Genomic DNA, 17,325 nt, shown 5'->3' on the forward strand with positions numbered 1-17,325 from the left:
AGGATCAATATGATATGTGCCTCTATTTTCTTTGTCTGTGTCAGCAGCTGAATGCTGTGTTTCATCAGTTCATCAGATCACATCAGAGAAACACTGAGTCCTGATCTTTTTGGTCATGCAGCTGAACCAGCAGAAAGTGTCCGTCTTGTATAGCTGCAGAATTAATGATAAACGAGTACAGGAATCACCTCAGCTCCTTATTCGGAGAGATAAACCCGGGCTGGAAAAGTAAGCAGAATTTATTCAACACCTTCTGCTGTAATTCAGAAGCTATGAACGGAAAGACCCGTGTGACTCTAATATTTCATCCTCATGTGGTGTGTTTTGGGTGCTGATGTGCTTTTTCTTGTTCTTCTTTCATAAATAGCTATTTTGCATGTAAACCATTTGGCTCAAAATCTAAGTGGGCATGTTTAAAGTCACCGCTAGTGTGGGTTATGAAAGGTTAATATTTTGCTTTTGGGAGTCCCCTGCAACACTTCCAGTGTCTTATAATATGCATTTATTTTTACCTTACTTGCTCAACGACTTCAAAATAAGTCACTCAATGATTAATTTTTGCTATCAGTGTTTATGAGCGCTGTGCTGCTTTGTGTACAGCTGTGACCAGAGACACAGCTATATTACGGCCCCCAAAAGCAGCACCTAGTGGCTAAGAATGTGTCATGTTGACATCAACATGAAATGTCTTGAGATTCGTTTTAAAAAACAACTTAACTTTTGAGAGACAATAACTTGATACACTGTGCACTTTCAGATTTAAAACTGCAGAATGTTTTCATTCACAGAAAGGTCATTTTCAAAAATCCATAACAGGGGCACTCTGCAAAAAAAAACTGGAGATGAAGGGCAGTGGAATGGATTGAAAGTCTAAAGATGAGTTTGTGTTGCGTTGGGTCTGAGATGTTTACATAGAAAACACAAATGCAAACCATGCTTTTTATGTAAATGTCTCCCTAGACTCTGCACACCATGAAAAAAAAAAAAAAAAAAAAGCCTGGCTTGTGTCACCAAATCCAATCAGAAAAAAACTCTGCCTTTTTCTTTGCGTTTGCTGACATAAGGTTGGCTGACGTATCTTGGGAGCACCTTTGCTCCGTTTCATTTCTCTTGAAACAGGCCTCGCAAGCAGGAAATGTCTCACCTTGCTGAACATGAGAGCAAAAACACACTTTACTCTCATGAAAAAAGTTTTTGTCTGAAGTAAACTGACACTGACTCCTTCAGGCACAGTGTTAGCAATGCATCGCAAATCGTGGTCTATCACACAGTTATAGAGGAGCATTATGGGTTTCTCACACCTGAAGTTTATAATGCTGTTGCAGTAGTCAATAGTGAGATTGACTGGCCGAGAAAAAAAGTTTTATGATTGTATTTTGTAGCTGTCTGTAACAGCACAGGTAAATTTATCTACAAGTTCAACCAGAAGTGCTGAAAGTATATGCTATTCCAGAAATCGGTCTCTTAATGTAGACTTTGTTTGAAGCAATGAGGTGTCATTCAAAAAGGTTAACAAAATGGCTTGCTGACACAAGCTTTCTCTCTTTCTTTAGCTTGCCCTCCGGGGACGTTCAAGTCCAGTCAAGGAACGGGTTTGTGTCTTCAGTGTCCGTCCAACAGCAGGTCCACGTCTGAAGCGGCCACTATCTGCGTCTGCAGGAACGGCTACTACCGAGCAGACGGAGAACAGCCAGACATGCCCTGCACCAGTAAGTCATTATAATCATCATCATATTACTGTTATTGTCATTATCATTAGCATTAAACAGAAGCGGTCAGGTCATAACATCGTTTCAGAAACAGTTTGAGAGCACAGGTCTGCACTGACAGTAAGTTGGGAACCAAACCGAGCTTGCTAATGAGATCTTATCAGCCCACCTGACCAGACACATCATGCCCATTCAAGCAGTTAGTTGCATTTCTTGGATATGCATGTCCTTCCTACTATATGTGGCTCTTTTTCACGTTTACGAGGAAGCTATTCTGTTTTTGTGAGTTTTGGTTTCAAATGAAACAAATTGAATCCATTACTGAGACGCTGTGAGGCTTACAAAACTGCTGTTTACACACACACACACACACACACACACACACACACACACACACACACACTTACCTAAAGCGTTTTAATTAACATTATACAGTTCTCGTGTATAATTTGAGCAATAGATTTCCCAATTCTTCAGTCAGAAAATCAGTGCCGCAGAGAAAGTTTATTCTTGGGTGCCTGCATTAATATGTTTATTTGTTTACAAAAACTTTAACATTTTTTAAACTACTTCAATGTCATGATTTGTTTACTCATTATTCACTGAATCGGGATCTTCCTAAAAACTCATTTTAGGAGCCTAATGCTTTTTGCTTAATGCTTTTTTGAGCTTGATGCTAAATACTACACAGTCACGGTTCTCAGTATTTTATAAATTAACTTTTGGCCATTGGCCATTGGTTACTTAATTTCATACATAAATACGCTGTGTCTGACTGTGTCCTGTGGTGTGACAGTAAAAATGTAAAAAATATACACAAATAACATGAGAAAAGTGTATCTTCATTCTTAGGATTAAAATGATAATTTTTGTTGCCGTGGCCTCTCTAAAGTAGTGGACATTTGAAATTGTGCAAAAAATGATCTTGTCTAGATTATTTGTGTCTGTATATAGTATTACATGGTCTCTTGTACCTTACCACTGAAGATCAGTATTTTTTTTGTGTATATGCTGTCCCGAAGAGCTCCGGAGACAGCGCTCTCAGCATTTTAATTCACCATTTAGAGTCTAAAATGGCGTTCAGTGAAATATATACAGATGGCAATTTGCGATTTAGCCCAACACCTGCTCTGAGAAAGGCCTGTGCTAGCACCTGGTCAGTTTAGTTTCTCAAACAGTGATTCAAAACGACTATTTCTCCATGCAGTGCTGCTTGAAATTGCTTACGGAGCGTCTAGCGACTACAGGGAGACTTTAAAATATATGTACGTAAAAAAGGAAACCAGTCTGCGATATGATTAACACGATGATTGATTGCTGAGAGAGAGAGTTCACAGGAATCTGTCATGTACTGAATGACATCATCTCAACCTCGGTGAGAAGAAAACACCATATCTTCCATTTCTAGCACTTTTTTGTCCCTTCTTTCAGCTCCTCGGGGGGTTGAGTGGACGGCTGTCTCAGTCTCGGGCTCACTGTACTCCTGTCTCTCTCTCTCTGGGGGCTCGTGGTTCTCTCTGCGGGACTGGTTCGAATCGCCTCGAGCCTCCATCAGAACTTAAATTATTTCCTCAGAAATGTCTGCCGGGAGTGTGTGAGTGTGTGTGTTGATGGCTGACAGCTCACTGGTTAATTGGAGGAAGCCGGACAGCACAATTCTCAAGATTAATTCTCCAGGAGCTATGTGGCGACCAGCTCTGTTCTGGGGTTTGTGTGCGTGTGTAGATAGAGCATTCTCTCTTGGATTTAGTTGTTTCGACTGGCCGAGCAAGAGCACAACTTGTTATCTGGGGCTGGGTTGGCGACAGGTCTTGGTTCGATGCAGCTAATGCGTCTAGGTTGACACGGAACGCTGGTTGCTGTGAAAGTATGTGGAAGTTTTCTCGGGCTGTACTTTGAGAAGAAAATTGTCCCCAGAAGTGAGCTAAAACTAACGAAAGCTTCATTTGGGACTGCCCAAGAGCATCCTCAATTGGGAAGCAGACAAATTAAAAAATGCTTGTTTGTTTAAAATGTATTTACTAGAATTTTTAGGGCTACTTTTAGGATGTGGGTAAGTGTTAGTCTGTTGACATTATAATTAGTTCTATATTAAAACAATGAAGGTCTATTGCTTGTCCTCAGATAAGAGTATGTGTGTGGATGAAGCATTCTTTCTTGGATTTAACAGTTTCATTTGGCCAAACAAGAGCAGAACTTGTTATCAGAGGATTGGCTGGCCAACAGAGACCAGTCTGGATGGGATGTAACTAATATGTCTAGGCTTACATGGAATGCTGGTTATATTATATTGTAGGTTTAATTAGTGCAAAATTGTTGCAAAAGTTTGCTGAATCTGAAAATCCTGGCTTTAGGGGTCTCTCGGGACATCTTCAATTGTAAATAAATTCATGAAGTAATAAAATAATGCTTTTTAGTGATTTTTTTTATGGTTCGAGATAGCTGCATTATTGTACGTTTAAAAGCAAGGTGAATCTGGTAGGCACTCATAGAATGAAACTACCCGTTTTAGTGCCATGCTGGTAACCTGACCTAACGTCATACTGACATATGAATATAAATTATTAATATTTAATACTTTGTCAGTTAATGAATGCATCATGACTGATTTTAAATAAATAACTAAGCAATTAAATAAATAAATAAAGTTTCTCTATTGAGCTCCATCTTCCTTTTTATTTTCCGTCTCTCTGCATCTCACTTTGTTTGCGTTTACTTTTTTCACTACCTGTCACTTTCCCAATTCAGCCATCTACTGTTATGTACTGAACTGTCTCCACCTTGTTGAAATTAATGTCCAATTCATATCAAAATTAGTACAATAATTACATCATGACAGTGTGTTAAAGAACATTGCTAATACTGTGCATGTTATTACATCATCTTACATGTCTTACCAAAATAAACCATGTTTTATTACAGCATTTGGTTTTTTTTATAGTTTTTCTACACATTACGTAGTTAGACTATGGTTAGTGTGGCAAAACAATGTTTAATTTGCTGTCAGAAGAAACCTTTTGGCGGAGACGTGCACCTAATCGCCTCGCCAGCCAAGACCAACCGATTCATGATTTATTATAGATTTGTCATTGAATGGTGATCCACCAAAACTTAAGTCGCAAGCCAGGTAATGCAAGAAGTGGAAAGTACAGATATTTGTGTTAAAATGTAAGCAGTAAAAGTAAAAGTCACTGCACAAACCTATTTACGGAACCTTTATTTTTAAGTATGTAGGTTCGTGTCCATGTGAATCACATCTACACACACACACACACACACACACTAACCACTAAGTACTAAGTGATTGCGTTTAGTGAGATCCCCGGAAAACACCTTTGTGTATTTCTCAGAGCCAGTACACACACACACACACACACACACACACTCACACAGACGGTTGACCTGCAGGAGTCAGTGTTGTGTGTACAGGTGCGGTGAACAGGACTGTAAAGCAGTGTAATTGCTTTGCTGCCGTTAATCCTCTGCCAGCGACGTCTGACTCGCTGTGATTCTGCTATGAGCTTAAGCCTGTGTACACACACAACACACACTCCCGCTCGCTTTCTTCCGCAGCCCGCGTGACACACAGTGCCACAAACTCACACACACACACACAGAGGCCCTAAAAAGTCAAATGTCTACAAACAAACGATGCTAGAGCTTTTCTCAGACTTGTGTTCACTTTTCAGAGGCGGTTGTTGTGATTTTTAGCGGATGCATGAAGTCAGGCGACCTACAGTGTGATTGCGTTTACACAGCTTTTCACAGAATTTGAATTGGCTAAAGTTTGCCTTGAAGTACATATTTTTAATTTCCAAATGCTGTGGATTCAGTCGCTGAATAATAAATAGAGCATGTTTTCAGCAAGTGTGCAGTGCGCTGCTAGCTTTCTCATTAGTGCTGTTTCACTCATTAATGTCATTTCTGTTGAGCGTCATCTTATAAATGAGTTCACAGTTGAAGAAGCGGCAAAGAAAAGCTCCTTTCTCTATTTTTTTACTAATAAACAGGCTTATTCCAGTCTAAAATACATTAATGTCATGTTTTGGTAGCTATCGCACATAGTAAATGCGAGAAAATGAGCAGTTTATTAACCAGAACATCATGTTCACAAAATATATAAATAAATCCTTCTCAAGTGAAATAATCGTAAAATACAATCAGTATCACATAAAGTATATACTCATGTCCCTTGTATTATTAGAAATGTTTAATTTAATGTTAAAACATTTCAAACATTTTGTTGTCACATTTGATAAATGAAATGTGTCCTCACTGAATACAAATATTACTTTTATATGGATTTATAAAATATCAAGTCAATAAGCTTCATTTATTCAAATAGAAATAATATATTTTGCAACAACTTCATAAATATTTTTAATATCACTTCATATCAATTTAATGTGTCCTGTCTGAATTAAATTCTAAAAAAAAAAAAAAAAAAAAAATATATATATATATATATATATATATATATATATATATATATATATATATATATTTTTTTTTTTTTTTTAATTATATATATATATATATATATATATATATATATATATATATATGCATTTAAAAAATCTGACCCCAAATGTTGAATATTTGATATTTATATAAACACATACGATTGGAATTGCATCATAAAGTACTCCACTGAGAAAACTGAGAAAAAAACCAATAAAGATTGTGTAGCTTTTTTTTGTAAGTGTTGTAAAACAAAACCGATTTATCCTCATCGTCTAAGACAGGAAGTGGTAGCAGCCGTCTGGTTGGCCTCTTGCCAGTGTGTCTGAGCGAGAGAGAGTTAAATGTGCAATAAATCCAGCAGCAGCCAGTCGATTCCTTATCATCCACATGTCCATTTCCAGATTAATCTCCTCATGTCTGTCACTGGTCCTCAGTGTGTCTGTCTCGCTCATCCTCACATCTCTGATGCTTTGATACTCACTCACAGGATTTGGTTTTAATCTTGTAGAGAGCATCACAAACACAGTGTGTGCGTGTGAGCTTGAAACCTTGAGAAGTGGATGTTGTCTACATTTCATTAACATAGGCAGCAACTCTTTTTTTATATTTGCAGGAATCTCTTCGGTCAAACCTCCATAGTTGTCAAGAAGATTGAAAATGTTGAGAGCAAACAGAAAAAAAAAAAATAATAATTCAGATTCACCAAAACGATAAACAGCAATATTTGATTTGTAAAGATTTTTGATTGTTTTTATTTTATTTTATTTTTCTTTTTAAAATATTTTATATGCCAGTGACGCAAAGCTGAATTTTCTTCAGAGAGAACAATAGAACAGTAGATAGCATAATAGATCGATCTATAGACTGACAGAACGATAAAAAGAATGATAGAATGACAGATAAAAAGATGGAACTAGATAGATAGATAGATAGATAGATAGATAGATAGATAGATAGATAGATAGATAGATAGATAGATTGGTTGACTGGTTGATTGGTCGATTGGTTGATTGGTCGATTGGTCGATTGATTTTGTTCCCCATTCAGAAAAAGGTGCCACAGATATTTTCAAAAGCTCCACAAGGGTCCATAAATGTGCAGCTCTCTCTGCTCTGTTAGCAGGGAGTGTTTCATTCAGACAGTGAGCTGGTCACTATCCAAACAGAGAGGCTTTGCTTACACCACAGTTAACACCCAAAGCACTGTTTGATTAGGTGCTACGGCAGCAAAGATGTCTTACTCACTATATCTCACAGTCAGGCTTAAGGAAGGCAGAGGGAAAAAGGCAAAGAGCGAGAGACGGGAGCAGAAAAAGAGCAAGTGAAAAAAGAGGAGGTGGGTCATATCTGGAACTAGGCCAGAAGATGTGTGTGAGGAGAATGAGGCCATGAGGTACAGCCAGCTCTAACACAATTAGCCGCCTCCCAGAGGAAATCCACACACACTAAGAGCAACTTCACCACACACACACACACACACACACACACACACACAAACACCACTATAAATGACAGCATATGCACGGATGCACTCATACTGTACATTTACCTCCTGGTGTGTTATGCCTTATGTGTGTGCGCGTTCTTAAAAAAAAGACCACCATTGCTGTTGACCACCATTTTGCATATGACTCTGCCTTGCTGATTTGTACCAAAGAGGTCGGACCGGTTTGTACTACAAATATCCAGCATCCCCCGCAAATAAGCATTCATAAACAGACTCTAAAACAGGGAATTGTCCCACTGTGATAAGCACTAATTTTGTGGGCCCGTTATCACAAATAACTGATTAGTATAATTCCTTTAGTGAACGGGGTGCTAAAACTACACGGATTGTGAGTGCAAATTAATCACGCTATCAGTGGGTGCAGTCTTGATGAATTCATTTTATTTTGATATAAACTGCCATGCTATATAGTACATGCAAATACAATTGTTCGAAAAGTTTGTGGCCAAAACATTAATGTGTAATAAATTTTGTGTTACAATATTGGCTTCAGCGAATCTTTTTCTCTCTCTTTCTCTCTCACTCACACACACACACACACACACACACACACATATATATATATATATATGTATATGTATATGTGTGTGTATGTGAAGCTGTCAGAAGTCTTCTGTTCAAGTTTCAGCCTCCTCGTATGATTTGCTAATCATCAGGGTCGTCAGAGTTCGAGGTCAGTTCTGTCATCGGCGCTCCCTGTTCAGGGTCCCAGTAGCCCCTGATCTATCCCATAAGGCCCTGCTTTCACAATAGCTCATTGTGTCTCGGTCTGAGTGAAATCATTCTTCTCTTGCTTCAAGACCTGGAACGTCTCCTGGCCGAGTCTGATGTTTCAAGGAGAAGTCAGTCAAATGCTCTTGTGGAAGTGGCTGGTCACGAAAATCAAACCTGAATATTCGTTCCAGAGTTTTTCCTGGCTCTCGTCTGGTTCTGTTGCGGTCTATAGTTAACATCACAACCTTTCCGTGATCTGTAAATCCTCAGTTCCTGGCCGGATGTTCTGCGCACTGGAGGAAGTCATCGCTTTATCAGAAACACAATATGTGTTTTTTTTTTTTTTTTTTTTGTGGCTCTATAGTGCGAAGGAGAATGTGTAAGAACAGATCCAGGAGGTTGGGATAAAGAGTCTACTACAACCTTGTTTTTATCCTTTATTCTGACTGGCGATGAAAAGCCGCTCTCTGTGTTGAGTTAGTGGGCTGATATACGGCCGCTCGGGGGCCACCACTCTGCATGGTAATTATAAACAGTTACACATCGCTCTGGGACCGAGACCGCAGCTAAAAGGAAACGTACAACACAGATCCATTCTGTAAGGCGTTCTAGAAGTCCGGTAGTAAATTATATTAGAACTTTAACCGAATGGAAAAGATTTACTGTCGCATATCATGAGCTGACTTTTAAATCAAGTAAAAAAAAAAAAAAAAAGAATAGCTGTAATTAAAGACTACAGAGAATTTAAAGAATAGAGTTTAAAAATCTTATTGATCCTGAACTTTTATTTTTATTATTTAATTAGAAAATACAGAAAAAATATCATTTTAATTGAAAATAATGTTTTTCTTCTTCTTCTTCTTCTTCTTCTTCTTCTTCTTCTTCTTCTTCTTCTTATTATTATTATTATTATTATTATTATTATTATTGTTATTTTAATATACTTTAAAATACATTTCATTTATTTAATTCAAACATGAATTTATCACCATTACTTCAGACTTCAGTCTCACATGATCCTTCAAAATTCATAATTTACTTACCTTGACTTTCTTTTATGAAGCACAAAAGCGGACAAAGAAGTGATACAGACAGACCAGATTTTGACCTTTTTCATAAATCTTGAGAAAAGTAAAGATGAATCGCATAAGTCAGCTTAATGAGTCTGCCGATTCCGTTCAAGTGATTCAAGCACTAACGAATGGAACTGAGTCTGTTCTTCCATTCAACTTTATTTGAATCATACAAAGCTATCCTATAGCTTCAGAAAGCATGAGAAATACAGATATAGTTTACAACATGTACGTGCTAATTTTTCACAACTTTTTTTAAAGCTCGATTGCTCCAGTCTCCATTCTTTGTAATCGCATGAACAAGTTTCACATAAATTTCACCTTTTGCAGTGACATGAAGCTGACTAAATTATAAGAGAAGTTCATTTCAGGGTGAACTGTTCCTTTAAGAGGAGAATGAAAACGCTAAAATGATTTTCATTTAGAAAAGTGCTCTCATTCTTGCATGCATTTTCTCATGCTTTAATTATTTCACTGCTGTAAGCATATCATGCAATTATATGTCTTCTAAAGGCATTAGTTTTTCAACTCACAAAATGAACCTAAAAAGAGCCATTTTCTATTATTCAAGTGTAAAAAGTGTAATTTAATAAAAAGCCATTGTAAAACGTGTAATTACAGCACTGTAATTACAGTAATGTAATTTGAAGAGCCTAGACAAATGCAAATGTTATCCTTGCTGTTTTCACGTCTTTAGCAGAGTCATTTTCATAGTTTGCTTTAGTGAATCTCACGTGTCTTCATACTTTCTCATCAGGTGTTCCCTCCGGACCAAGAAATGTCATCTCTATTGTGAACGAGACCTCCGTGACTCTGGAGTGGCACTCCCCACGTGAGACGGGCGGCCGCGACGATGTCGTGTATAACATTATTTGTAAGAAATGCCAGACTGACCGTCGTTCTTGCTCTCATTGCGACGATAACGTGGAGTTCCAGCCCAGACAGCTGGGTCTGACCGATTCCAGAGTCTTCATCAGTAACCTGCTGGCACACACTCTCTACACCTTTGAGATCCAGGCGGTCAACGGCGTCACCAACAAGAGCCCGTATCCTGCCCAGCACGTCTCCATAGACATCACAACCAACCAGGCTGGTGAGTGGTTACTTTACGATGAGATTATGCTCGATTCAACTAGATTATGAAATCAGCAACGGAAAAACCCTACCGAAGAAGAACCAGTTCGGACCGGTTTACATTCCATGGTTAGCTATGCTTGATTAGTTACTGGTACAAGCTAGTCAAGATGGTTATTGTTCGAGGTGCAAAGTCTTGACTGGTTCACTGTTTTTATTTAAACTTGTTTAGGTGTTCTTAGGTTTGTTTTTTTTCTACCAGTGAAATTCAAAAGGAAAAGTTTAGAGTGACAGGTGTCTTTTCTTATTGCAGTATGTTATTGTAATATTGTAATATTTTAGTGACATAGGAAACTTTATTTAAAAAAAAAAAAAAGTGAAAGTTACCTCCTGCATCAAATCCTGTTATCATAAATTATGCAGGTTTTTTTTTTGTATTATTAATTTTTATTATTAGAAATTAATTATACAGTTATCCTTATCAGGATATAAAAGGAGATTTGGAGTATAATAAAAGGAGTATATAATTTTATATTAATTTATATTAATATAATAATATATATTTATGGTATATAAAAGGAGTTTTGCTTTATAGATACTGCTTGAATTAAGTATATATGCATACAAATATATATTTCAAATGTTATTTTGATTAGTTTTGACTATTGCAATTTTGACTATTGTTTTAATCGTTTGTTTTTTTTCATTGACCAATACTATTGTGCCGAAAGAATGCGTCACGATGCTGTCACATATTTATATGCATTTTGACCAGTTATGTTTCTACTTTCATTACATTTTCATTGCCTTCGCCAGTCTAGTTTCTCATTTCATTCCTTTCTAAAAGGCTCCAAGTGGTCGTTTGGCCTCAATATCACTGATGGGATGATATTAGAAGAGCGACGTGTTCAGTTTCAGCATTTAGAGCTGCTCGCTGGACTGTGCAGGAAGTCAAAATTGAAAACATCACCTAGTTTGACCTGCGCTAAAAGATATGCGTCCTCATCATTTCCTTGAGAGCTCCTCTTTCAGTTTTTTGAGGGCAGCCCATCTTTCTCCATCTTTCTCCACCTCCTTCACTTCCCCTGTCATCTCAATTTCCTGCTTTCACTGAAAAGCTCTACAGAAGCATCACAGCAGTTGGTATGTTAAAAGTTTGTGCGGATCTCGCCGGGACGCATTCGTCTGGTTCGACGCTTTCATCTTTATCAGCGGGACCAGTATGAAAAACAGCCTTGATCGTGTCACTATTCCTTAATACATTCAGCCCTGAAACGAGGGCACCCAAAACTGTAGCGCTGAGAGTTTAGCTGCTTCCACCGCGCCCCCTCCCGGATCAAAGTCAGCGCTTGTGGATAATTTAACGTGTTGGGGAGATTTTCATCCTCAAACTGTGGAAGCATTCAGTCCCAGCTATGAGAACAGTTTAGGTTTCAGTGTACGGCAGCGTTTCGTTCGCTTTGTACATTTGGGTTTTACACGGCACAAGTGAAAATTTAACTAGACTTCTCAGTAGAGTGGTACTCGCTCGTGCTGAAGCACTTCCTGTGTGGTTGTTAAAGTTTTCTGAGTGTTTTTAACACATTCAGGTTAAAGGAGTCTGATATAATATTAGAGTTATCCAGGTCCATTTTATTGCTTGAAAAATCACTCTACTCAGTAAATCACACAGTTTGAGATTGTTGTATAACTTGCATTTGATACTTTGTTTGATTAATGCTCAGGCATCCTTAAAGAAATAGTTATTCTTTAAAATAAAAATAGTTAATAACACTTTCTCTCTCTCTCTCTGTTTTTCCTTTCTTTATGCATGTCACGCAAGATTGAATAGATAAATAAATTAGCATCCCATCTAACTATATCTTGAGTGGAAATATACATTGAAGCGACCTCAATAACGTGATATTTACCCCCCGAAATATGATTTTTACTGTGAAGCCAACTAAATACAACAAAATGTATATGTGTGTGTGTATATATATATATATATATATATATATATATATATATATATATATGAACATTTTGTTGTATTTAGCTGGCTTCACAGTAAAAATCATATTTCTGGGGGTAAATATCACGTTATTGAGGTCGCTTCAATCCTCGGGAATGAATAACAACCCCCAGGAAAAATGTTAAATTGCTGGAAAACCGCAGACTTGGCAACACTGACCCAGTGTTTTACTTCAAAATATTTGATTCATTTTTGGCCGATTTGTCACTAAGTATGAGCAAAATAAATAGCCATACAGGCTGCGGTATACTTATAGATAAACATGTTTAGGAGGGATATTGTTGCAGCATGCATTTAAAACAAAGTGTCTCCCTCTGTCTCTTGAGGAAAGGGAGAAGAGCGAATGTGTTTGGGTTTGTTTGGATGTGTGAAGACTCCGTAGAGTCTGAAGCAGTCGGTTAGAAGCCAAATGCAGTACAAACCTGCCACCAGCCATATCTCAACATAGCTCTTCAGTTCTGTTGCTCTCTGTAGATTAGAAGCTTTATTTTGGATTTGAGGCTGTTTCTTTGCTCTTTATATTTTAAAGTAACGACAAAGCGACGTTCAGCTGCCTGAAAAAAATAACAGGACGTGGAATATTGTTGGTGTTTGTAATATTTTCGTTTTCCTCCCATGATGCTTCATGGTCTAGAGGCGTGTCGATGATGAAGGGGTTCATCAAGGGACCTGCTGTTGGTTTGTTGATCAGTTAAATCATTTACATAAAGTCTGGGATTTGTTTTTGCGTTTTGTAATAATATAGAAAAGCTTGGTGGGGAAGATTGTGGGAAAATATTATTGCGAGAATAATTCTGTCATCACTTAAGGCCTATTCACACCAAGAACTATAATGATAACTGCAATGATAACTATATTAGCATCAATGTCAACGGACGATAAGTTCAGTTTATCGTAATCGTGCATTGCAGTTATGCCATCTGCTGCTTTATATGCTTAAGCTTTTGGATTCTGACGGGGGGAAAAAAAGCTGGGAAATTGTACTGAAAGTGATTCTAACTATATAATTTCTCCGAGTTGTTGTTGTTAACTGGTTATTGTTATTTATATTGTTATTATTATTGTCCTTAGTGCTAACGATCTCATTTAGTCCAAACCTGTTTGATTTTCCTTCTTCTGTGAACCATATTCATGCTGTTTTCTTGAAGCTTTCTGTCTTACTCAAAACACTCGAAACACCATGAACATCATAAAAGTTGTTTTTTTGATTTGTCTGATCCTTTCGGTATCTTTGAGTTTAGAATTCAGCCCTCAGATCCAGTCACTATTAGCTAAAAATGATTGATTGCCATCCTAGAGGTAGCTAATCTTGTTTTGTGATAGAATCAGAGTCAGTTTCATAAAACAATAGTCTGAATGATTTGTTCGGACTGATTTGGAACGATTACCAGTAAATAAATGTAAATTTGCTCATATGAAGTTGTCGGCTTCGAGAAATGTGGTTCGTGAATCATGTGGATCACTTTCAGTGATGTTTTAGTATCCATTCGTTGCAGTTCATTTAAGAAAAACCAAGAAGTCGTTTGTGTTCTACAGAAGAACGTAAGATTTGGAACGACATGAAAGTGAGTAAGTGATGAAAGACGTTTCATTTTTGGGCAGCTATTTCTTCAACATGGTGTTTTTTTCTCTACTTGCCTGTTGCCTTTTGAGTGAGTTTTTCGCTTTGTTTTGCAACTGCTTCCTCTTAAACTGTGATTAGTCCTGTCTGGATCACCTGTTAGTTTGCTTGTTTTGATCCAGTCTAATTGGAGTTAATTGGTGTAATTGGTGCTCCAGAGCGATGCTTGTTTCCAGCTGAACTGAGTCGTTGAGCTGCGGTTCAGACATGACTGCACACGATCCGCAGCAGAGTCTTGTAATCGCTCCTCTCGTGACGCTGGGAGTCGGAGCAAACAAACAAAAAGATCATAACACGGAATCAGACACCTGCCGGGTTTTCCTCCTTCTCCTAAATGTACAAGAGCAGAACGTGAGGTAAATAGAGCTGATTAACGGGAGGCTCTAATGGCCGCCGCTGGGCGTGCATGTGTGACAGTTAAATGGTACTCTGACGGATAGATGCTTAAGAGCCACGCTCTCCTCCATTGTTATCGTTTTGAAGATCGTAATGAGTCTTTGGCCGTTAATGGGTCCTTCCCGTGCGGAGGGGTCTCGGAGGTAAGAGGTAATTGTGTTCTGCTTGCACCTGATGGAAATGCCCAATGGGGGTGGAAAGAGAAGGTAAACAGGAGAAGGAACGCAGATGCTCGGTCCTGGGGAGGTTAGGAGACTAAAGGTATTTAAAATAGGCTCAATTAATTAAAGCTCAATTAGGTTTTAATTTCATCCTTGAAAGCTGGTTGAAGGAGGTTTCAATAGAGTTGGTTTGAAAAAGCACAGTTCAGTGGTTTAGTAGAACAGCTCTGCATCTCGGCTGGACTGTTTGGGGAAAACAGTACAATTTCTTTCATTAAAAAAACAAAGGGGGTTTTATTTAAAAGTAATTTAATTTGTCTTGCATCTTTTTAAGTTTTAAAGGATTGGAATTAATTTTTTATAAAAAAGCATTTATTCAAAATAGAAAGTTTTGTAACAAATATACACTGTTCAAATTTGGGGTCAGTGCATTTTTTTTCTTTACTTTTTTATATTTTTATTTATTTCAATTATATGCTGTTATTTTAATCTGTGCATTCATTAAATAATCTTACAAAGAGACAGCAACAACACATAGGGAAAAAAACAATAAATTGATAAAATACAGATAAAATAGAAATAGTATCAAATAATAAGAAATAATGTAGGATGTACTAGAATGTAGGGTGATAAATAAGATTGAGGTCATCGCATCTTTTTTTTTTTGCACAGTGGGAGAACTTTTAAATGTTCACGAGGTAGAAAAAATGAAAAATTTTAATTCTGTCATCATTTACTCCCCCTCAAGTAGATATTTTGAAGAAAGTTTGTAACCAGGCTGTTTTAGGTCACTGTTGACTCCCATTGTCCCTACTATGGAAGTTAATGGTGTCCAAAACAGCAAACTTCCTTCAAAATTTCTTCTTTTGTATTTGGCAGAACAAAATAAATCTTACAGATTTGGAACTGCTCGAGGGTAAGTAAATGATGACAGAATTTTCATTTTTGGGTGAACTACTCCTTTAATTAATAAATAAATAAATGAAACTTTTGAACAGCAGTGTATGATGCATATAATACATTTAGGATTAGTTGATGATTCATCAAAGAAAGAAAAAAATAGGCCTAAATTACCCCACTGAGCGACTGGGCTGAAAAATGTCACTGGGGTCGTGACAGCAACTGTGGTTATTTTCAGCGTAGCAGGTCAAGCGCTGAACTGGGCTCTTTATTCACCCGGAGGCGCCTTGTGTTTCTTGATTGGTTCAGTGGTTTGGAGAAGAAAACACCCAGCGAGTGTTTGGCATTTACAAACTGCATTTGGTGCTATTGGTCTGGGCACATACGGCAGGACAGGTGGGGTGGGAGTAGAGGCTGACCTTTCAGATGCATGGAGGGTGTAGTTATTGCACATTATATAGTCTGTAGGTTGCTATTTGTCAACTTTTCAAAAGCTTGTGTGCAACGCAAAAGCACAACGTCCTTGTTTCCACTGCTGGAGTGAAGAAATGTGTCCTTATGGTGTCCACAAAACTCACAAATGGCTGCTGGGAACACCGGTAAAGACTCCAGCTGCCCGGGCTCCATCTTATCTTGCGGTCTCTCCATTTATCGTAATATTATGTTCCATGTGTATTTGGAGTCAGTGTCAATTACAAATAATTGCTAAGGACACACGACAGCCTAATCAATGTGTATCACAGCATGTAGAGTCTCTCATTTCCTGCATGGAGAGATAAACTAATGAATTAACTAGGTTGTGAAAGTGGTTTTTAAAAAATGTATGGTATTGAGATTTTTTTCAAATCTATAAATCACGGCTGTTGAAAAGATTCTTTTATTTACTTGATCCGAATGAGACTTGAAGCGCTGAACATTTACATTTTATTTTTATTTGCTTGCTTATTTTTTCTATAATAAACCATATTTAAATGATTATATTTAATATAATAGTTATCTTTTATAATATTATATTTTAATATAAAAAAATTACTTTAGTTTTAAAAAATGTAATAAAAATGGACATAAACATGTACTTCTCCTGTTTGAAAGAGAGGGATGGAAAGCCATGGGCAAAGAGCAAAGGATATAAAACCCGTGACTGCCAGCCCTGCGGCTCTGAAGGGTTATTAAACTCCCAGACTGGCATCTGGACTGTGTGTCTGGTGATCCCCTCATCGATATGGCTGATTTAAAAAGTGTATTCCAAACCTGTCCCCGACTGGACACAAAGCTGGATGAAGGACGCGCTGTTCCTTGAGTTTGAATGCTCCGTTCTAGATTAAAAACGGTAATTCTGTAGCTAAATCATTGACTCAACCTCGTGTCACTCCGAACAATGGAAGCAAGTGGTGACCAGTGGCTCTGAAGCTTGGAAAAAAAAACAACAAGAAAGTGGCATAAAAGTAGTTCAACATGAGTTGCACATTATGTTCCAAAACTTCTGAAGTTATACAATATTTAATACTGAAATTTAGGTCATTGTTCATTGAAATGTATCTTGCTGCTAGAAACTTGCTATTGAGCTTTTCTGAACTTTTACAGGAACAGTGAGTACAAGATCCGCTGTGCCCTTAAAAGGGACATGCGTATTTTCTATATTTTATGTTTAATGAGTTGAAAATGTACCTTATTATGCAGTTATGAAGTTTAT

The 17,325-nt window shown here is 37.5% G+C and overlaps 1 protein-coding gene across 1 annotated transcript in view; it reads left to right on the plus strand.

Annotated features, from left to right (window-relative positions):
• Positions 1-17,325, plus strand: part of LOC122324242 (ephrin type-B receptor 1-B) — a 191,819-nt gene that overhangs the window by 122,177 nt on the left and 52,317 nt on the right. Inside the window, exons 4-5 of the mRNA XM_043218532.1 lie at positions 1,554-1,709; positions 10,224-10,559. Coding sequence (XP_043074467.1) covers positions 1,554-1,709; positions 10,224-10,559 — 492 coding nt within the window. The remainder of the gene's footprint in view (positions 1-1,553; positions 1,710-10,223; positions 10,560-17,325) is intronic.

Source organism: Puntigrus tetrazona, chromosome 2 (genome assembly GCF_018831695.1).
Source record: "Puntigrus tetrazona isolate hp1 chromosome 2, ASM1883169v1, whole genome shotgun sequence".
NCBI classification, from domain to species: domain Eukaryota; kingdom Metazoa; phylum Chordata; class Actinopteri; order Cypriniformes; family Cyprinidae; genus Puntigrus; species Puntigrus tetrazona.